The following is a 22,853-nucleotide window of genomic DNA, read 5'->3' on the forward strand; positions in this document are numbered from 1 at the left end:
TATATGCACAATCCTATTTCTTTTTCTTCTGTTTATTACATCTAGTAACTGTCTTTTTTCTCCCACTCTTCTCAGTACCTCTTCATTTTTTATTCTGTCCATCCAACTTATTCTTTCCATCCTCCGCCATGTCCAGATCTCAAAAGCCTCCAGCCTTTCTCTGTCTTTTTTCTTCATAGTCCACGTTTCACCGCCATATAGAAGAACACTCCATACAAGACATTTTATGAGTCTCTTTCTGAGTTCTCTGTCCAAACCGCTGCAGAAAATTCTCCTTTTCTTATAAAACGCCTCTTTTGCCATTGCTATCCTTGTTTTAATTTCTGTGGTGCACTTCCAGTCGGTGTCTGTCCTGCTTTTAAAATACTTAAAATTTTGCACCTGTTCTAGTATTTCTCCATTCAGCATAATTTTTATTTCCTTATTTCCTCCTAGTGCCAATACTTTTGTTTTATTTGTGTTAATTTTCATTCCACGTCAGACGGTGTGCGTCCGAGTCAGCGACTGAGCATGTCGGACACAAGGGGTCGTCCGTCAGATGTATGGAATGTAGCCTCTGACGAGTAGCGAACTTCCCATTCACAACCACGTACCACAATGAACGCACCGTCGTAGGTAGAAAAGGCGAGTGTACCGCTCACCACACCGTGTTCCAGGCAACTTCAGGATGTCTGTGGGTGACCGTATTTACAGGTTGCTGCTGTTGATAGAGGCGATAATAGTCTTTTGTGCTGGGCTTCCGTGTCGTCGGAAGTTCTGACCGTAAGTAGCTGAAGTCAATCAAGAACTCTCTGATGTGGGTGAGTGTCGGTGAAATGTGTCCTACAGGAACCGGGGGATGCAGAGAGTGTGGTGCCAATTCCGCTATCAGGGTACCCGTCAGAGTGGCGTGGGCAGAGGTCCACTTGCGACGCATAGTGTTGAGATAAAGCGATCGCGCACGGTTATATACATGAATTAAACCGATACCGCCCGCCCGCTGCGGCAGCGTCAGGGTGGCGTATCGGACTTCAAAAACCAGACCGGTGCTTACGAAATGTCCATATGCTGCTTGAAATCTGTAAGCCATCTTAGCCGTCAAGGGAAGGATATGCCAAAATAGTTCAGTTTTGAGACAAGATAGGTGTTGACATAACGTGTTCTGAGAAGCATATCTAAGCGACGCAGTTTGTTGTCCTGCAGCAGAGCTCGTGTCTGGTGTAGGAGCCGGCGGTACGTAGCCGCCGCCGTGCGGCGGGCATTGCTATAGAATTGTACTCCTAAACACTTGAGTACGGGCACCTTGTCAAAGGGCACCGCCGTTGTGTGGGAAAGCCCCCCTCCGACATCCATGTATTTTGTCTTCTTCACGTTGATGACGTTCCCAGCGACCGCCCCGTACTGGCGCAGCCACTGTAGCGCCATATGCATTTCATCCTCTGATCTGGCCAGGAACACCACGTCATCGGCGAATGCACCACAACGAAAGGTCACGTTCCGCAAGGAGATACCAGTTAATCGCTGTCGTAGACCATGTAAGGCTGGTTCAAGCGCTGCACCAAATAATATACCCGACAGGGGGCACCCTTGTCGCACTGACCGTCCAACAACAATGTGACCAGACTGATAACCGTTGACCATCATGCGGGAGCGCGCTCCGTGGACCAGTCGAAGGACCACCTGTGCAGACTCCGGAGAGAGGCCCATATGTTGCAAAACTGCGCGTAAGGAGCCGTGGTCAACGCGGTCGAATGCGTGGTCAAAATCTACGGCAACAAGGGCGCCTCGTATTTTGCAGGCCGCCGTCAAAGCAATTACGTCGCGATATGCTCCTAACGCCGTATGAATGTTGCTGACACCACCTAAACATGTCTGATCGGTGTGGATGGCTTTCCCGATAGCGGTGTGGAGACGCGCGCGGAGGATGCGGGCGAAGATCTTGTAGTCGTAGTTGAGGAGTGTGAGTGGCCGGAAGTCCTGCCACCTACAACCACCACTCGCTTTCGGTACTCGGATCAAGAGGCCTTTTGTGAATTCTGTGGGGACAGTGAAATCGGGGCGGATCAGGTCTTGAAACATTTGGAGCCACTTGTCACCCATAAGGTCGTAAAAAGTGCGGTAGAATTCCAGGGGTCAACCGTCCGGTCCAGGCGTCTTGTTTGGTGCTCCACGTGCCAAGGCCGATGTCAGCTCGTCGGGTGTAATGGGCAACAGCAGACTATCATCGGGTGCCACGTCCAGAGGGGCGGGAAAATCGTGCAACGGCTCGTCATAATCACGTACATTTCGCGGATCTTCCATGTACAAGGTCCCATAGTGTCTGGCGAATGTGTGCGCGATGTCCGTTTGTGTCACTGCGCGGCCGCCCTCTTCCGTGTTTACCGCCGTAATGAGCTGACTTTTGCGGTGGCGCCTCTCGCGCACAATGTGATACACTGACAACGTTTCGTTGGGGATACAGTCTTGCACTCGCGCACGGATGCAGACACCTTCGAGCTGCTCTGTCCTGATGCAAAGTAGACGAGCTTTGATGCGTTGTACGGACATCTGACGTTCGGGAGACGGCGGTTGCGTCGCCAGCTCACGTAACGTTGTATAGTAAAATTCCGATGTTGCCCTTTGCCAGTTCGATCTGTCACGCACGTAGGCCATCAAGGTCTTTCGGGGTGCAGGTTTGACACATCCCAGCCACCACAGCAACGTGGAAGCATACATGGGCAGGCGCCTGATACATCGACGCCACGTGTCAGTGACTGCTCGCCGACACGCTTCCTCGCGAAGGAGGAAGACGTTCAGCGTCCACGGGCCCCTGCTGCGTCTTGTGAGTTGTCGGGGTAAGGTGACAGTGCAGTTGTACGCGAGATGGTCCGTGAAGGCCGTCGGCCAGAGTTCTGCATCACGGGTTGCTGTGCGGAGGACACGCGAGACGTATATCCGGTCCAGACGACTGGCAGAATGGCTGGTAAAGTGCGTATATCCACTCTGGGTCCCATGATGTAAGAGCCATGTGTCGTGGAGCGCAAGGTCACGTATCAATGCTTGTAGAGCCGGGCATGGGACGTAATACGGTATCTGGTCCTCGGGCCGCAGAAAACTGTTAAAATCGCCGCCCACTATGTAATGGTCCATATTTCCTTGCAAAAGTGGGACTACCTCCTCCGAATAGAAGACATGCCTGTCACCACGGTGCAAATTACGGGAGGGAGCGTAGACGTTAATGAGGCGGACTGCGCTAAGTGTGAGTGCGATGCCTCGCCCGTTCGGCAAGTACGTCGCGTCCGTCACGTCTATGCCATCTCGGAGAAGGATGGCCGTTCCTCCTGCGCCATCACCTAAGGGTAGGCTGTAGGTGGTGTAGCCATATAGGTCTAAACGCAGCTCGGGACGGACCTCCTGAAGAAGGGCAATGTCCAAGTCTGCCGTTCTGATCATGTCGTGTAATATGCGGTTCTTGACAGTTGAGTGGACACCATTTACATTGACTGTTCCCACACGGTATGACTGAGACATATCAAGTGGCGGAGGCAGTGTGCCGGTGCAAGCCCACAGTGATCTCACACACCACACAGCCATCCATCTGCATGCTGTGCATTACTGTGCCGTATGAGTCCCTGACTGGCAGAGCCCTCCGGGCTCAATGTCAGCCATGGGCTCTGGTGGAGATATCGATGTTTGCTGAGCATCATCTGCTTCCATATCGTCTGCCCAATCACCAAGAGACGATTGTGATGTCATTGGGGACTGGTCGCTTTCACAGGAGCCCACATTTTGGGAGTCGACGCAATGCGCCTCGTTTTCTGGGCCACCAGATTTAGGAGAGTATTCCTTGTCTTCATGCACCTTCTGGTGAATGATGCCACTGGAGTCCGTTGCAATTGTGGACGAGTCAACGAAGTCGATGTCTTCCGCCGGCTTCACATCCCTGTCCTGTTCTTCAGCTGACAATCGCCTCTTCTTGTGTCGCTTGGGTGATTTTTGCTTTCGGGTCCGAGATTCGACATCCACTGGAGGGCGGGGCTCGACACAGTCTCGGTCGCTAGGAATCCCTGTGTCCGATCCCGACAGTGACGGTGGCTGGGTGCCCACGACGCTGCTGTGGGCAGAGGCTGTAGGAACCTCGGCACCGTTGGGCTGCGGCGTCGTCGACGGCGCTGACTCTCCAACGGAGCTGGCAGCGGCTTGAGGAGGTAGCAGGTTTTGATCATCTATCACATCATGTCGTGCCGCCTCCACGTATGTTAGCGGGAGAGAGGTCATAGTGTATCGTTGGGGAAGTTCATTGCGGGACACCTGAACGAGGCGGCGCTGCAGACACTCAGTTCTAACATGGCCTTCCTGGCCGCAGCCCGAGCAGGTCCTCGGTTGTCCATCATATATAACAATTGCACGGCAGCCACCAACGAAAACATATGATGGAACGTGCTTCTTAAGTTCTATGCGCACTTTTCGTACCCCGTTAAGGACAGGGTACGTTTCGAATGTGTCCCATTTCTCCTCTGTGTGGCTCAGAACTGTGCCGTATGGCCGCAGCGCATCAACGACTAGATTGGCAGGAACTTCGAACGGTAGTTCAAAGATGCGCACGGTACGCACCCCCAGACCAGCATGATCAACTCCTACCACGCTCACGTTACCGTCTGCGTGTCAGAAGCGAAAGCCGTTTGCAGATCGTTGGAGTAATCTGTCGCAGGCCGCTTCGTCAATCAGTTTGAGGTACACTGTGCTGGTTACAATAGACAGATGAATTCCTATCAGTTCTTGCGGTTCTATGTGCATGATGTCTCGTAGAAACCGTTCAATTTCATGGGCATTCGGTCTCGTGTACGATGCGTTGAACGTTAGTTTGATTGTAGCTTTTCGATATGAGAACGCCATGTCGGGTCGGTACAGGTACTATACGGCAATACAACGACGCGACCGCGCGCTAGCGGGTAAAAAACAACACCTGCGGAGCACTGCCCGGCGCGCCGAGCCCGTCCGCACGGTATCACGGCTGAAAGCCGACTATCCATCTGAACCACCGCGGGCACAGAGGATAGTGCGTCTGCAGGAACTTATCCCTTGCACGCTCCTCGTGAGATCCACATTCCCAACATGTCCACACCACTACATTCGTAGTGCGCCTAATAGATGTTTGCCCATCATACTCATTACTCGTGGCAGATTAATCTACCAAGTCCCGTACGAGTTCGGGCATAGCGTGTGCGATTGCACAAGAAGGTCAATGGCCGGGAAGCCATATTTTAACTATATATGACGGAAGTATCTGTTCCAGAAAGAACAGTTACCGTGGATGACCATGCAGCTTTGCTAGAAATGAAATGATAATTAAATGGACACCCTAGCTGCAAACAGGCGTTGATGTACTTCATTGGGAGCGTGCAAGGGATAAGTCCCTGCAGACGCACTATCCTCTGTGCCCGCGGTGGCTCAGATGGTTAGAGCGGCTGCCATGTAAGCAGGAGGTCCCGGGTTCGAGTCCCGGTCGGGGCACACATTTTCAACATGTCCCCAATGAAGTACATCAACGCCTGTTTGCAGCTAGGGTGTCCATTTAATTATCATTTCATAGGTTTAAGTAGTTCTAAGTTCTAGGGGACTGATGACCTCAACTGTTAAGTCCCATAGTGCTCAGAGCCATTTGAACCATTTTAACAACAGTTTTGTAAAATCGCGCGCTATGAGAATTTAACGAAAACTGCTACTGAGCTGGATAATGATGGACTGCTTTTTGTTTGTTCTTTTTTTTTTAATTTAAGATCAGTTAAAACTTTTGTGATGGTTGGATTAAAGGCACCTCACCTGGTGCTACAACTACCAAAAACCTCCGATTTTCTGATGACACCGTGCTTTTACCAGCAGCGAAGTTGAACTTGCTGAGCAGTTAACAAAGGTAAAAGACATTAGCCTGTCTTATGGATTGGACCTCAATCTCAGCAAGTCCAGACTCACGATAACTGATCGAGGAGTACAGTTTCAATTCACCAGTCGTGTAAAGAAACTGGAAGTAGTTCATTCTTTCGTCCATCTTGGATCAACCATCTTTTACACAGTAAGCTATGAAGATGAGATAAGAAGACGGATTAGGCAAGAGTGGGTGGCTATGAAGCAGCTCACCAGGATCTGGCAGAACAAAAAAATAACGAACACCACAGAGGTACGGTTTGTTGAAAGACTCGTGTTTCCCGTCTTCTTTTTTGGTTGTGAGACATGGACCCTTAAAGCCAGAGACAAGCAGAGTATCGATGTATTTGAGCTTTGGTGCTGGCATAGGACGCTGCGCGTAAAATGGACTGTCAGAACAACAAATGTGTCCATAATTGAGCAGCTCATTATCTCCACGCGCCTGTCTCCTCTTGTCAGCCAAAAAATTCTCCAGTTCTTTGGCCATAACGAGAGAAAAAATGGAGAAGACCCAGAGAGAATTATGGAAGGAAAGATCGAGGGCAACAGACCGAGGGAAAGAGCAGCAAACAAGTGGACTGATCAAAACAAGATGATCTCTGGTCTACCTCTTCAGCAGGCTCTAAGAGAAGCTGCTAACCGTCCAGGATGAAGATGCTTAATGGGGTCATGACGGTCAGCAATGAGCACGACGACTTGTGTGTGAACACTGTTTTTAATAAATTAATCTAAGCGGACCGTCAGTAAAATTGCTGTCTTCTTCAACTGCCTATGCATAGTACAAGTTTCTTAAGTGCAGAGATAATGAAAAATTATAGTGAAGGAAATATTTGCCTAATATTGTCTCCAATTTGTTAAATTTTACTTATTCTCTATTACCTAGAAGTTTTTTGTCATTATCCCTAGTTCTGGCAAACTAACCACAACAACAACAACAAAAAATCAGTGTTATGGGCTCGCCGTTTTTTAAAGGCGGCGAGGAAAATACCAGCGCTTGGTGGGAAACTGCTCGATTATCGCATCTTTGAACAGTAGCTATTCACGCAGATTATTGGAATGAGTATCATTAGCCTCGGTTCCACTTTTTTGCAATTATTTTAAGGTGTGTGCTCTCGATGCACAGCAATTTCCACATTTTTGGTGTAGCAGTGTGAGTAAATCGTCCGCGCATACGACGTCGAAAACCAATACACTACGCACCAAAACGTGCTGAGCGCGCGTTTACGCGTAATTGCGCCGTGGCTTAAACAATACTGACAGTGCTGTTAAGGTCTCGAATTCTGCACAGTGGAGAGAGTACGATGAGGCCGCCGTGCACAGCAAAGTGGTACTTCAGTCAAACAGTGTTATGCTCCGCGAGTCAGTTCGATGGAAGCGCCTGTCAGCGCAATCTAGCCACAAACAAAGGTTCATTGCAAAATTGTTGAGGCTTTCGTGGCCATTTGTTGACAAACTGCCTATTGGCTTCTGTCTCGGGTTCTTCGGCCGACGTTCATCTAATGATTTTTCTGACGTTTCGCCAGCACGAGTGACTGGCATTGTCAAAGCTTCACCCTCCATTGCCGGTGGTGAACTGGAGCCGAAAAGTGAAATGGCTGGGTCTATACCCATGATGTGTTTGAAGAGCCAGCGTCCTTGAAAACGCTCTGTCTTACGAATTGGTCCTTGGTGGTGCGGATTCGGGGGTTATACGGTAATGGTTAGGGGTCGCTTCTCCCCTTGGTAGATGATGTTAGTGGAGGCGGCGGCGATGATGATGTTAGTGGAGACGGCGGTGATTATGATGTAAGTGTATGTTTGCGTATGGGTTCATATGACTAACGCCTGAATTGGCGATGAATTGTGGTGATTGGTGCTCTCTGGTCAGGGTTTTCGTCCCTTCCCAGAGAGTTGATGAGTTGGTGTGGTGATGCGTTGGATTATTCGTAGAATTTTAATGATTTTTGTTTTATGATATGATAGAATGAGGGCTGACCTAACATTGCTCTGATCTCCTCATTGCTCGAGAACCACAGAGCGTCTGCAACGATTCGGAAGGCTTTGTTTTGGATGATTTCCAACTGTTTGAGATTGGTGTCTGCTGCCATACTCCACGCTTCTGAACCGTAGAGCATGGCTGGGAGGATGATCGTTTTCCAAATTTTGAGTTTGGCAGGTACTGTGAGTCCCCTGCCTTTAAGGAGTGGGTATAGCTGAAAGAGCCGGGCAGAGCCCTTGTTTCTGGCCTCTTTGATGTGGTGCGTAAATGTCAGATTTTTATCCAGTTTTAGCCCGAGGTAGGGAACTACTTCTTTCCAGGGTAGTACCTGGTCGTCGTGCGTGATGTTCACTATGGGGCGTTTGATTTTGTGGCTGAATAATATAGTCTGGCATTTGTCAGCGTTGATTTTTATTTTCCACAGATTGCACCACTTTGTCACTTTGTCTAGGTGTCGTTGTAGGCGGTAGGCTAGATAGTTGATGTTTCTGCCACTGTGGTATAATGCAGTGTCATCTGCATATAGGGCAATGTTACCGCCCGGCTCGAGCTCGCGGCCGCAGACTATATGTACCTGGCGCGCCAACGTCCGAGGGCTTCTCCGCGGTCATTTCCGGTGCGGTTCTCCTCTTGCTACCTGCGACGGTCGTTCGCTGCAGAAATACAAAAACACGCGAACAGTTTGAACAAGAAAGAGGAAAGTCTTAAGGTAAACGGATCCTGGCTTCCCGTACTGCAGCGAACGACCGTCGCAGGTAGCAAGAGGAGAACCGCCCTCGGACGTTGGCGCGCCAGGTACATATAGTCTGCACCCGCGAGCTCGGCTCCAGTTCACCACCGGAAATGGAGGGTGAAGCTTTGACAATGCCAGCCACTCGTGCTGGCGAAACGTCAGAAAAATTATTAGATAAACGTCGGCCGAAGAACCCGAGACAGAAGCCAATAGGAAGTTTGTCAAAGGTTCATTGAATGAAACCGTGCGACGTGGAGCTGGAGCACCTCCTCCGAGATATGACGAATATCTTAACTTCCCTTAATTCTTCGCCATGCTGATGGGTTCTCTGGGAACGCAAGGACTTTTTGTTTTTTAATATACTGGGCGTGAATTTTAAGTTGACAAACCAGAATAACTCGAAAAATGAGCTTCACGCGAAAAAATATGTAGAATCCAAAGATGATTATTTTCGAGGGGAACATCTGCTGGTGCTAAAATTAACCCGCCACCCCAGCCCCCTGGGTGTGGGGCGGGAGGCAAGTTTAAAATTTCAAATGGGAACCCCCATTTTATATTGCAGAATCAGATTCTTCATTAAAAAAAAACTACGTACATTTTGTCTTAAACAGTTGTTTTGATTCTGGGTACTTGGCGCTGTAATTCAAGAGAATCCATGTTCTCATTTTTGCGTGGAAAATGGTTACGGATGAATAAAAAATACTTATTTACTTCGTAAATTTTGATTCGCTACAACTAAAACTCTCCCTCTCTCCCCATAGGGTGGGGTTTGAGAGAGAGGACTGAGTTTCACAAATGTTGACCCAAATATTAATTTTTTTCCGCAGATTCGAATAAGTTTTGTTAAACTCTAATTCCTCTCTCTCAAACCCCACCCTATGGTGAGAGAGGGAGAGTTTTAGTTGTAGTGAATCAAAATTTACGAAGTAAATAAGTTTTTTTTTCATCCTTAACCATTTTCCACGCAACAATGATAACATGGATTTTGTTAAATTACAGCGCCAACTACCCAGAACAAAACCAAATGTTTAAGACGAAATGTACGTAGTTTTTATGTAGAATCTGATTCTGCAATAAAAAATGGGGGTTCACGTTTGAAATTTTAAACTTGACTCCCGCCCCACCCCCAGGGGGCTCGGGGGGCGGGCACCAGCAGGTGTCCCCCTGGGGAAAATAATCAACTTTGGATTCTACACATTTTTTCGTGTGAAGCTTATTTTTCGAGTTATTCTGGTTTGTGAGCTTAAAATTTTCACCCTGTTTATTTCTCGGTACATGTGAAGTGTCGTTGAATCTCATACTAATCTTACACTGTCCAGTTATATTAATGTTGTTGTGACTTGGCAAGACAGCCAAGTCACTATGCGAGAATGCCGAAAGGCACGCGTTAAGCTCACGTAGACTGGCGTGAGGTCTGGAACATTACAATGTAATTAATATAGCAAATAAAGTACGTAGTTGAAGTAATACTTAACTTTATTCCATAATTGGTGAACATCGCTCTTGTTGACACATTATATAATCTCAATATAAACTGGTAATGGCGCCTTGCTAGGTCGTAGCAAATGACGTAGCTGAAGGCTATGCTAACTATCGTCTCGGCAAATGAGAGCGTATTGGTCAGTGTAGCTTCGCTAGCAAAGTCGGCTGTACAACTGGGGCGAGTGCTAGGACGTCTCACTAGACCTGCCGTGTGGCGGCGCTCGGTCTGCAATCACTGACAGTGGCGACACGCGGGTGCGACGTATACTACCGGACCGCGGCCGATTAAAAGGCTACCACCTAGCAAGTGTGGTGTCTGGCGGTGACACCACAAATGTGACCACCTGTCGAAAGCCTGACTAACGACAGACTGCTTGTTGTGTACACAGTTTCGCGTAGTCAGCGCGTACACAACTTCCCCACTACAGCGCGCCCGGCTAAGCACAACAGCGCAGGTGCAGCGCTCGTCCGTCTCCGCACTACGAGATGGCGCTGCCATAAAGACGGACAAAATTCAGCTTCCGCCGATCCGCGTACTAATATGTAACGCAGCCAGTGAGATTGCTGCTAACGTAGAACCTTTTCTCCTCGTGGATCACACTCGTGCAGTGATACATGAACGCGCGTGGTATTATAACGAGTGTACAGACCTCCGATTAGTCAGTCTGCATTTGTCTGCACCAGTCAGTACCAGTCTGCATTACTCTGTACCAGTCTGTACGACTTCTACATTTGTCTGTACCAGTCTATAGTCAAGTTTCAGTCTGCGCCTAACAAGATTGCCACATTCCTGTACATAGCCATGAAGATAAATGTATTGACACTTTTGTCAAGTATCAGAGATATATGTGAGAAGAAGATTAACGTACCAATACCAAAGGAACTTCAGATTGTCAATTGTAAATAGCATCCAGAACCAAGTTAAGTAATTTTTATGCTTGTTTTAATAAATGTGTGTGAAAATTAATCAAGTTCTGTTTAAAGTTGGTCACCGTCAATCTGTGTGCAAGTGGCACTGCTATCATCTGAACTAACGGCAGAAGATAAACACGCCACGATAAGACCACGAGACTTATTGCTGACACTCGCCTACTTCGTTAGAGCGAAAAGTCAGATAATCTGATGGTGTGTGTACTGAAGGCCTCACAGTACGCACACCGCACTGCTGCAAGATGTGCAGCAAGAGAGTCGGTGAGGTTGTGGAAAGTACCGACAGGAATGTAGAGACACGCCAATTCCAGTGCTGTGACCAGTTGCGCTACGTTTCTCTCTTGAGGATCCACAGCGTGTACAGCCCGATCGAGGTGGTCCAACAGACCCTCGATTAGGTTCAAATCCGAAGAGTTTGGTGGCCAGAGGAGTACGGTGAACTCATACTGGTGCTCATCGAACCACGCACGCACAATGCGAGCTGTGTGACAGGTTGCATTGTCCTGCTGGTAGATACCACCTTGATGGGGGAAAACAAACTGCATGTGGGGGTGGCCGTGGTCCCCCAGGATAGCTGCTATGCTGATCCATTTTGCCTTCAACAATGACGAAACCACCCAGGGAGACCCACGAAAAGATTCTGCAGACTATAACACTCTCTTCTCCGGCCTGGAGCCTTCCGACGATTATTGCAGGGTGCTTTCTTTCACATGATTCACGCTGTGCGTGTCAACAGCCGTCTGTCCAACGTAGCACACCTCGCAGTTGACCTGAAGAGGCCACCTGCCACTGCTCAGTAGGCGTCCAGCTGCGGTACTGGTGTGCGGATTCCAATCTTCGTGTCCGACGAACCGCAGTCAGCGTAAGTGCGTGAACCTGCCGCCTGATGCACAGGCCCAGACGCAGCAACGTTCGCTGAACAGTCGTTGAGGAGACACGGTTGGCAGCCGCTCGGTTCACCTGGGCGGTCAGTTGCCAAATACACTCCTGGAAATTGAAATAAGAACACCGTGAATTCATTGTCCCAGGAAGGGGAAACTTTATTGACACATTCCTGGGGTCAGATACATCACATGATCACACTGACAGAACCACAGGCTCATAGACACAGGCAACAGAGCATGCACAATGTCGGCACTAGTACAGTGTATATCCACCTTTCGCAGCAATGCAGGCTGCTATTCTCCCATGGAGACGATCGTAGAGATGCTGGATGTAGTCCTGTGGAACGGCTTGCCATGCCATTTCCACCTGGCGCCTCAGTTGGACCAGCGTTCGTGCTGGACGTGCAGACCGCGTGAGACGACGCTTCATCCAGTCCCAAACATGCTCAATGGGGGACAGATCCGGAGATCTTGCTGGCCAGGGTAGTTGACTTACACCTTCTAGAGCACGTTGGGTGGCACGGGATACATGCGGACGTTCATTGTCCTGTTGGAACAGCAAGTTCCCTTGCCGGTCTAGGAATGGTAGAACGATGGGTTCGATGACGGTTTGGATGTACCGTGCACTATTCAGTGTCCCCTCGACGATCACCAGTGGTGTACGGCCAGTGTAGGAGATCGCTCCCCACACCATGATGTCGGGTGTTGGCCCTGTGTGCCTCGGTCGTATGCAGTCCTGATTGTGGCGCTCACCTGCACGGCGCCAAACACGCATACGACCATCATTGGCACCAAGGCAGAAGCGACTCTCATCGCTGAAGACGACACGTCTCCATTCGTCCCTCCATTCACGCCTGTCGCGACACCACTGGAGGCGGGCTGCACGATGTTGGGGCGTGAGCGGAAGACGGCCTAACGGTGTGCGGGACCGTAGCCCAGCTTCATGGAGACGGTTGCGAATGGTCCTCGCCGATATCCCAGGAGCAACAGTGTCCCTAATTTGCTGGGAAGTGGCGGTGCGGTCCCCTACGGCACTGCGTAGGATCCTACGGTCTTGGCGTGCATCCGTGCGTCGCTACGGTCCGGTCCCAGGTCGACGGGCACGTGCACCTTCCGCCGACCACTGGCGACAACATCGATGTACTGTTGAGACCTCACGCCCCACGTGTTGAGCAATTCGGCGGTACGTCCACCCGGCCTCCCGCATGCCCACTATACGCCCTCGCTCAAAGTCCGTCAACTGCACATACGGTTCACGTCCACGCTGTCGCGGCATGCTACCAGTGTTAAAGACTGCGATGGAGCTCCGTATGCCACGGCAAACTGGCTGACACTGACGGCGGCGGTGCACAAATGCTGCGCAGCTAGCGCCATTCGACGGCCTGGTGTGTCCGCTGTGCCGTGCGTGTGATCATTGCTTGTACAGCCCTCTCGCAGTGTCCGGAGCAAGTATGGTGGGTCTGACACACCGGTGTCAATGTGTTCTTTTTTCCATTTCCAGGAGTGTAACTGCACCTCTATACACCCGTACACATCTCCACAATCGGCGTTCACTCCTGTTATTTATGGCCCGTGCTGCACCACAGTTGCCTCGGGGCCGACTTTAGATACCGTCATTTTTCCTTGCACGGTATAGCTTAACCACAGTGGGACGCGAAGAACAGCTTACAAATATAGCCGTTTCGGAAATGCTTGCCACTGGTTTTTATTTTACCGCAATGCCAGACACAAGGGAATAATGTTTTACAGCAGAACAACTTCGCGAAAATGATACAACAGGCCGCGCGGGATTAGCCGAGCGGTCTCAGGCGCTCCAAAAAAAAAAAAGGTTCAAATGGCTCTGAGCACTATGGGACTTAACTGCTGAGGTATTCAGTCCCCTAGAACTTAGAACTACTTAAACGTAACTAACCTAAGGACATCACACACATCCATGCCCGAAGCAGGATTCGAACCTGCGACCGTAGCGGTCGCGCGGTTTCAGACTGTAGCGCCTAGAACCGCTCGGCCATTCCGGCCGGCTGAGGCGCTGCAGTCATGGACTGTGCGGCTGGTCCCAGCGGAGGTTCGAGTCGTCCCTCGGCCACGGGTGTGTGTGTTTGTCCTTAATTTAGGTTAAGTAGTGTGTAAGCTTAGCGACAGATGACCTTAGCAGTTAGTCCCATAAGATTTCACACATATTTGAACATTTGCTTGATACAACAGGCCTTTTACAGATGTTGACGTTGATTATCAATGATTGATCTTCGGTGAGTCAGAAGATGCCACTGATGCTCACTTGGGTGAGTTCGTCCCAAGTGATCATGAATCTGAGTCTGATGGTTCTTCAGGAGGACACCCTGTGGACAATGAATGCAGGAATCCAGATCCAAACAAACTTATACCTTTGAATATGTCTTATTTGGAATCAGGTTCGCTACGTACCGGAACTGGAGATGCAAATATTATTGCTTACCTGTGTGTGTGTGTGTGTGTGTGTGTGTGTGTGTGTGTGTAAGGGCCATTTCACACAAAAGTGACGTGGCACGGACATTTGGATGGGTGGGGTGTTGAAAGGGGAGGGGGGATGGGCGTGGCGTTGTTCCAAGTCATCTCCATGTCACTGAAGCAGTGGACCAGAGGTGGCGTGGCGGAGGCGCGTCGCTTGCTGGTCCGCGCCACGTCTGTTTGTAATCATCAGCAGCGCGCCCGCTCGACGCTTGGAGGAGACGTTGTTTTCATAAATTTGAAGTCATCCAAAGTGCCTAAAAACATCGTTTTACGTACATGAAGCAAAGCTGCATCCGTTTCTGTAGTTAGTATCTCAGTAAAACATTTACTGTTGGCATAAAAAAATGTAAGTCTGCTTTTGGATTCGTAGACGTTCTCTGCTAGACAGTCTTTCCCATTTGATCTTGATGAAACTGTTCGGTAAAATAAATATTTTTTTCGGCCTCTTATAGTCCGGCGTCACAGCTTGATAGTGAACTGGTTTCATTTACAGATGCAGATGTGTGTATGTGTGTGTGTGTGTGTGTGTGTGTGTGTGTGTGTGTGTGTGTGTGTAACTTACGGGCCCTCGGCTGTGTGTAAAGACTGTAGTCGCTGGCCAGTTTACGTATGGCGCGTTTCAGGTCCTAGATTGCTGCGTATGAAATATAGCTAACGTATTGAAATTGTTTTGAATGGCGGAAGGAGACCGATACCACTTTCCTGTAGCAGGTAAATGAATGACAGTTTTCGCCCTTTGGCCACAGTGAGCTATGACGCGTCACGCTTTATGTCAAGACCGCACGCTATGCAAATTTGTGGCTCGGGATTCTCTTTCGTATGTGGTTTATGAATTCAGTTACAATCACATTTTAACTTAACAGTACATTAACCCCAGAATCATATTTTAACTCTGCATCGGAGTGAGGACTAACATGAAACTTCCTGGCAGATTAAAAATGTGTGCCCGACCGAGACTCGAAATCGGGACCTTTGCCTTTCACGGGCAAGTGCTCTACCACATTTTTTTTTTAATCTCATTTTCTTCGCTTTTGTTTGTTGCATCTGCTCGGGGCGGACGTCGTAACACATCCGTTTAAGTTCGTTGTTGATCGATTAGCTCAGTTTTTTTATTACAGAGGGCTGCTAACCCTCTGACCGAACACGCTGAGCTACCGTACCGGCAACCAGCTGAGCTACCCAAGCATGAATCACGACCTGTGCTCAGTTGGTAGAGCACTTGCCCGCGAAAGTCAAAGGTTCCGAGTTCGAGTCTCGGTCCGGCACACGGTTTTAATTTGCCAAGAAGTTTCATATCAGCGCACACTCCGCTGAAGAGTGAAAATCTCATTCTGGAAGCATCCCCCAGGCTGTGGCTAAGCCACGTCTCCGAAATATCCTTTCTTCCACGACTACTAGTTCTGCAAGGTTCGCAGGAAGAGCTGCGAAGTTTGGAAGATAGGAGACGAGGTACTGGCAGAACTGCAGCTGTGAAAGACCGGTCGTAAGTCGTGCTTCGGTAGCTCAGTTGGGAGAGCACTTGACCGCGAAAGGCAAAGGTCCCGAGTTCGTGTCTCGGTCCGGCACACAGTTTTAATCTACGAGGAAGTTTCCATGCATTAACCGTTATTTTCATTTTAAAACCACAGATCGACAATCGCAAATCCAGCAGCGGAGTTAGCCATATACGGGGTGATAAAAGAATGTTCACAAACTGATATGGCTCATGGGGGATGCAGCAAGCATTGGTAATAACATAGGAAATGGGGGTCGTAAACGCCACGAGAAGGTGTTACGGTCACGTATGGTCTGGCATCATCGGAGGCCATTTAATTGGGCCGTTCATTCTCCCGGACCAACTTGATGGACGCAAGTATCTCGTAGTCCTGCGAGAGGTTCTGCCGAACATTCTGAATGATTTTCCTTGTCTATTCGTTGCCGCATTCGATTCCAGCGCGTCGGAGACCCTGACCATTTCAGCGGACTAGTGAGACACATCTGCGGGCAACCTTTCCCGGCCGCTGGATTGGTCGCGGTGGACCAGTCGCATGGCCACCATTATATATATCAGTTCATGATATCCAGTATTATAAATTTACTCTTTCTGGCGGACACACGTCCAGATCGTCCGCTCTTAAAATTCTGCCATCTCTTTCCCCACATCCACCACTGCTGGTGGCTCACCTCCAACTGCGCAACGCTACGCGCTGTTAACATCCAGCCGCCCAACACTACAATGGCAGACAACAATGCAAACTAGCCACAGACTGCACACAGCACAGCCAGCGATTTTCATACAGAGCGCTACGTGACGTTATCAGCATAAAAACCTAAACAGCCTACTTACAACCAGGCTGAGGAAGTTGAAACAAAATTTGAGAGACAGGAAACTTTATGATGTTAAAACCATAAGAGGCAGGCTGACAGACAAAATGATTGATAAACTACAGCAGTATTATGGGATGGGAATTAGAAATAATACTGTGGACCTGTTGAAAATGAAGCAGGCCGTATGGGCTACCTTGTTCCACAGACTGTCAACTGATGAAAAACCAGTACACCATCTTTGCCTTCCTGGACATGATTCATTCTGCAATTACCGCAATGCCCAGTACTCAAACAGTTCTTACAGCCATAAACATTCTATCCCAGCCGCAGTCCTGGAAATCATAAAACCTGTTTACAGAGACCTGGCAATCCTGAATTACTGAAGAAGTGTTTGCATGGTCAGACTCAAAATGCCAATGAGTTGTTCAATAATCATATTCGCTTACCAAAAAAAATTTTTGTTGGAATAAAGACGCTGAAGTGGGGGGGGGGAGGTCAGTGATGCTGTTATTGCTTTTAATGATGGTAACATATGTCAGAAACCACTTCGAGTAGAGTATACAAATTTTCAGGGAGTAGTAACATACATATCCTGAGTCTACTGAACTAGAAGAAGAACATAATGTTATGTATAATTAAAATTATTTAGGATAACGTACATGAAAGTACACAAAATTTTAACCGTGTAGTAAAAAAATTGTATTTCCGAAAGCAGTGGCTGAAACGCAATTATTGTAGTTCAGTAGACTCAGAACATACAGTTTAATGTCCTGTAAAAGTTTCATGTCAATGGCTACAGTGGTTCCTGAAATACAGGGAAGCCAAGTCACTAAATTTAACATTGTTGGGAATGGGCGTTCCAACTCCCCTTTAACTTAGGCGAAGGACAACACTCACACCAATGCCCAAGGGAGGTCTCGAATCTCCGGCGGGAGTGGCCGCGCAATGCATGACGTGCCGCTTCAAACCGCGCGGCTTTATGCTCACCTATTTTATGATTACCGATTTGGGCTTCCATGGTGCAGGCATTCTGTGTGAGATAAAACACTCTGGCTTCTCTTCCTTATTTATTGCAGGAATCCTGTTTTGATAAAAGTACAACACAGTGCAAAACACACAACGTTTACTGCAACACAAATCTGCATAAGGAGCAGCAGAAGACACCGAAAGAAATTAACATTATTCGTATTGCACTTAAACTAAACATCACATTTTTAAGTCCTCAGTCAATGGGTATTGCCATTCAGATGTGAAAGTCCACAATTCACTAGGTACTTGCACACAGAAATTCTGTTTCTCAGCTGGGATGTACTGTCATATGTCAAGTAACGCTTTCTTCTTCTTGACACTTTTACTGGCGGAATTTTATCACACAACATACGGAAAACTAATTTATCTAGCGGCAGACTTCTTTTCGCAGCACCTGTCGGCTTCTTTGCAATGCTTTTACAAATCCACTGTTGCCTGACGTTATGACATTTTCTTTCCCTTACTACAGTTCGGTAGTCTGGTGAAATGTGTTGCCAGACATAATTAGCCATTTTGAATGAGCCTCTGTGAAACACGTGGTCTAGTGCCCTAAGATCCCTGAAATCCTCTGACTACATCTTGCACAGAAGAAATCCCTTGTCCTTCCGTTGGCACTGACTGGAATCCAGCGACCTGGGTAAAAGGATACTTTGTTCCTCTCTATAAAGACAAAATCTCTATCACATAGTTGGAAACAATGCCCGGTATCGAGGATTTTGGGGTCTGTAGGAGTGAAATGTTTACAAACGATTATATTTTGAAAATGTGTTCTAATATATCGAACATCTCTCGCAAAGTCAGCAATATTTTGGCATATGTTCAAAAGAAAATCATAGGTAAGATCGGTAAGTTTTGATCATAATTCCCGTTTCTTTGCTTTTTTTCTGAATTCTGTACTTCACTTTATTTAACGGACATAGAAACACTTTGGTGATAATTGCGCCATACTTCTTCCCTTTTTTCCAACCATAACGGATCGCTGCTCAACATTTACGAGTTAAGGGGCTCCGGAAAGGCTCAAAATCATGAAAAGTTTAATTTTTACTTTTTTGCGTTTTCTGAATCTGCAGACTATTACCTTTTAATAGATATATAATTTATTCAATTCCGAAGACTACAACTATTTTTAAATTTTTTTTGAAATGTGTTCTACATGGGCGTGACCCACTGTGGCGCTGTTATACTGCTGTCAAATGGTGTTATTATTAACGTCCGTGTTCATCAGGTACATTTTAGTGATGTGAGAAGATAAAGTATGTGTTGTGGCTAACCTGTGATGGTTCAATATATATCGCTGGTGTGATTGTCGATTGTTTCATATTTATTTACTCTGTTGTTATCTCGAAAATATTCGTAATTAATTCTGTTTCTTGAGTCTCTGTTTTGTTGAAGTATAATAATTAGTAAAAGTAAAGTTGCTGTTGCGACTTTCAATGATGGCAACATTGTAAGGTGCAAGGTATTTAGAGATATGGGAATGAAGATAGGTTCTAACATGGTACGAGCGATGCTTGCTTTAGACAAGAAACGTCTTGGGGCTGCAGACAGGGCTGTAAAGAGTCTAGAAATACAAGCAAGAGTAAACAGGAGGAGGAACAAGAGGAAGCTGGAGGAGGAGTTTGCAGAGGATGAAGATAATCCATCCTATGGACCTGGAATGCACTAAAAAGTTAATCCAATCTATGTCGCTCGATTCCCAAAACTTTTATTTTCTCATACTAATTACATGTTTTCTAAGGATCTTCCAAACGTATTTGTTTCAAACTTTCAGTAAATGTTACACAGTACCTTCTGCATAATTTAACACAGCCTTTATCCAAAAAACTGTATATTTTTGAATATATAAATAAAAAATTGCAAAAAATGTTGTGAATTTTCATTACAATTGAAAAAAAACATCTTTAATAACTGAACTAAAATTTTGTAAAATCCCTGTGTTAAGTTGTAGCCCATATTCCAATAAATAATCCGTAAAAAGTTCAACTTCCTACCTCAAATACTTTGTGAGGAAAGATGTAATTTATAAGCGTTATTTTAACATTGCAAGTATAGGGCGTTCCGGAGCCCCTTAAAAAAGATCAAGTTCATCAAAGATGATATATCCTGATACATTGGTAGCACGACCATCCCGCGTCTCTCTGATAGCGCCACTTCACTGTGAACTTGTCACGTCCCTCACGGGCCACAAACCCGACTCACCACCTCCACGCGTCCGCGCCATGCCATTTCTGTGTGAATTGAGCGTAAGGTGAATGATGTTTACCATGCCAAATATTGGTCACCTTCCTTAAAATAGCACACTGGTGATTTTGGAGCACTGCAGAACTGCTACTGGGCAGTCACGTGTCCTTCCCATTGCTGCCAGTGAAGTGCTGTGTACGAGTAAGTGCCAGTTGGCTGCTGTAAAGAATCAACACAGGAACGTGGATCGATGTGGAGACATTACAGAATGGAAGACAGGAGCTACCACATTTAGATGTGTTCCTCAGCAACCAGGAAGCGTATTTGTCTAACTTGCCAGTGTATCAATGTGGACTGCCTGATGTGTCAACATGGAAAGGTGTAGCCATACAACATGACACAGGCACAACAGTTGTTAAAAGTATCCGAACTGACAACTGTTTCCCGGCTAGTAGTAAGTATATGTCGAGAGCAATTGGCAAGTTTTTATTGCACACCCTTTTTAAACGAATTAATTTAATATGAATTAAATTATTAATTTTATTTTGATTCTTAGATAATTTTATTTTAATTTCCATAAATATATAATTTTCATAAATAAAATTAATTTAACTGATTCATCAAAAAAAGATGTGCAATAAAAACACACCCATTGGATTGAATGTACCCACTTCAACTACTGCTACTACTACTACTACTACTACTACTACTACTACTACTATATAAATCCACATCAATTTTTAAAAATTACAGGTTATGAAAATCAATATCATTTTTTTAAACTTTTCCACTCCTGATACTGTCTTCTTCAAATGATTAAAATCGTTAGCAAGAATGTTAACATAATGAATAAATATTTTAGTTGAAAATTTTCTACTTCATCAAAACTACCTGTCTTGTATGGACAAATCCTGGGCTACACTTCCCAGGATTTTTAAAAAATGCTTAGTATTTGAGCAGTATTCTAACCATAAAATTATTTCATGATTTCAATCCACTGACCTTGGCACTGGGCTATCTGCAGAAGATAAAAAATGTTACTTTAAAATTCATACCTCAAGCAGCACACATTAAAAACGATAGCAACGACATAAATAGCATAAGTTCGAAGTCTGAACTATGAATTCCATTTTCAAAAAAGGGGGAAAATTGTTTACAACCATTGTGTTGCCAGAAATATGTGGTACATATTATCTTTTTCAAATTCGTTTTATCCATTACGACAACGATGGTAAACCACTTAACTAGCAGTATAACTCCAAGTTTAAACCACTAATATTGTCTGCCAATACGGTGAATACGACTGCATGACAAAGAGAGAGCCACTGTGTGAGCGAGATGATGATAAGGAGGCAGAGTGAAGCGAAAGGCATGATTATCAGCCATGTCCAGCATACTTAGCTGAGAGATCTCCTAGAGGTAGAACATCTGCATAACAGCTACCACCCAGGCAGTTAAATAGATCGATTTTTGTTTATTTCTCACCTAATTCTAAACAGATTTTAAAAATTCAAATTCTAACATAATCTACATAAAAAGTGCTATTCAGAAAAATAACAATGAATAAAATAGGATATCATTAGATACTCACTTTTTCAGTATAAAAAATTAATATTCTGTCTGGTGCATTAAATGTGAGATTCTTCTTTCCATACATAATTACAGTAAGGTCCCCTTCCTATAAAGTTTCTTTACAGTCCCTAAAAAACAAACAAGCATTGCAAATGGATAAAACACCTCATTTTTCTTACTCTTCGTTTTGTACACCATTGGATGTTGCACATAATTTCATACTAGTCTTCTGAACATCAACAATATTCTTTCTGCAAGTCATGTTAATCATACAGCTAGGATAATTATAAAATTAAATAGACTTATATCTACATTACCCATCGACTGTGTATCTAGTTTAAAATCATGAAATGCAGCATATGCCTTCAGATAATTGGTTGATGGATCCAAGTTCCACATTTCTTGAGGCAATATTTCATTCCTTCGATTTGTAATATAAACATTTTGAAGATTGACATAATCACATAATGAAAAATCAGTCATCTATTTTTTTTATTAGCTTGAAACACAACAAAAGTAAAGTAAGGCATATCAAACTCTACTGAATTATATTAATCCGTATTATCTAGACCAAAACTATTCTTTCCAGTTAATCCTGCTGCCTCAACTGGTTGAAGTTCGTAAAAAGATACAGGAACTTTACGATTTTTTAATATATTTAATATATTTCCTCATAATTCGGTTTATATTTAATAGTAGCCACACGAATTTCCATACATTCTATTATAATTTTCCCTTCATTTTCGTCTTTTAAATTCCAGCACCACTGTAATGACCCCACTGTAGAATACAATGTCCAGCACTTGAACTCGAAGTAAAAATTACAGTACGATCCGCTTCCCAGAAAATTTCTTTACAGTCCCTAAAAAACCAACAAGCATCCAAATTGATAAAGAACTTCATTTTTCTTCCTCTTTCTTTTAGGTGATTAAGAATATGTCCTTCCACACTTATTTTATCAACACAAGATGAAGTTAAATGTAAGAAAACTGATGATGAAATAAAAGGATATTAGAGTCTAGATAGAATATTGTTTCCTTTCTTTATGGGTGCGAAATCAAATAGTTTTCTCACATAATTATCAATAATTCTTATTGGATTTTTTCATCATATGTTGGGTAATCTGATCCATCAGCTCTACCAATCCTAAAGCTCATGTACAACTGAGCATACTTAGGAGATACCCACTCACCACAAATATTTATGTTAATCTCAGTATCCATGTACGAGGCATTCAGATTATTTTTACTTTTTTCATTCACGGGGAATGAGTAGAACTGCTAGATCTCTATTTTCTTCATTATTTATCAAACACAAAAAATTGTAATAAGATATTTCTGAAATAATTGTTACACAAGCTCCACTTAAGTCAATTACATTATCA

At 45.7% G+C, this 22,853-nt stretch overlaps 1 protein-coding gene and 1 non-coding gene across 2 annotated transcripts in view; one reads left to right on the top strand and one right to left on the bottom strand.

Moving 5' to 3' along the window:
* Positions 1–3,570: 3,570 nt before the first annotated feature.
* Positions 3,571–22,853, bottom strand: part of LOC126101515 (arp2/3 complex-activating protein rickA-like) — a 65,065-nt gene continuing 45,782 nt past the window's right edge. The window contains exon 2 of the mRNA XM_049912158.1: positions 3,571–4,184. Coding sequence (XP_049768115.1) covers positions 3,571–4,184 — 614 coding nt within the window. The remainder of the gene's footprint in view (positions 4,185–22,853) is intronic.
* Trnat-ugu (transfer RNA threonine (anticodon UGU)) lies at positions 5,398–5,472 on the top strand. The gene has a single exon. It is a non-coding gene; the product is annotated as a tRNA-Thr (tRNA).

Source organism: Schistocerca cancellata, chromosome 9 (genome assembly GCF_023864275.1).
Source record: "Schistocerca cancellata isolate TAMUIC-IGC-003103 chromosome 9, iqSchCanc2.1, whole genome shotgun sequence".
NCBI classification, from domain to species: Eukaryota; Metazoa; Arthropoda; class Insecta; order Orthoptera; family Acrididae; genus Schistocerca; species Schistocerca cancellata.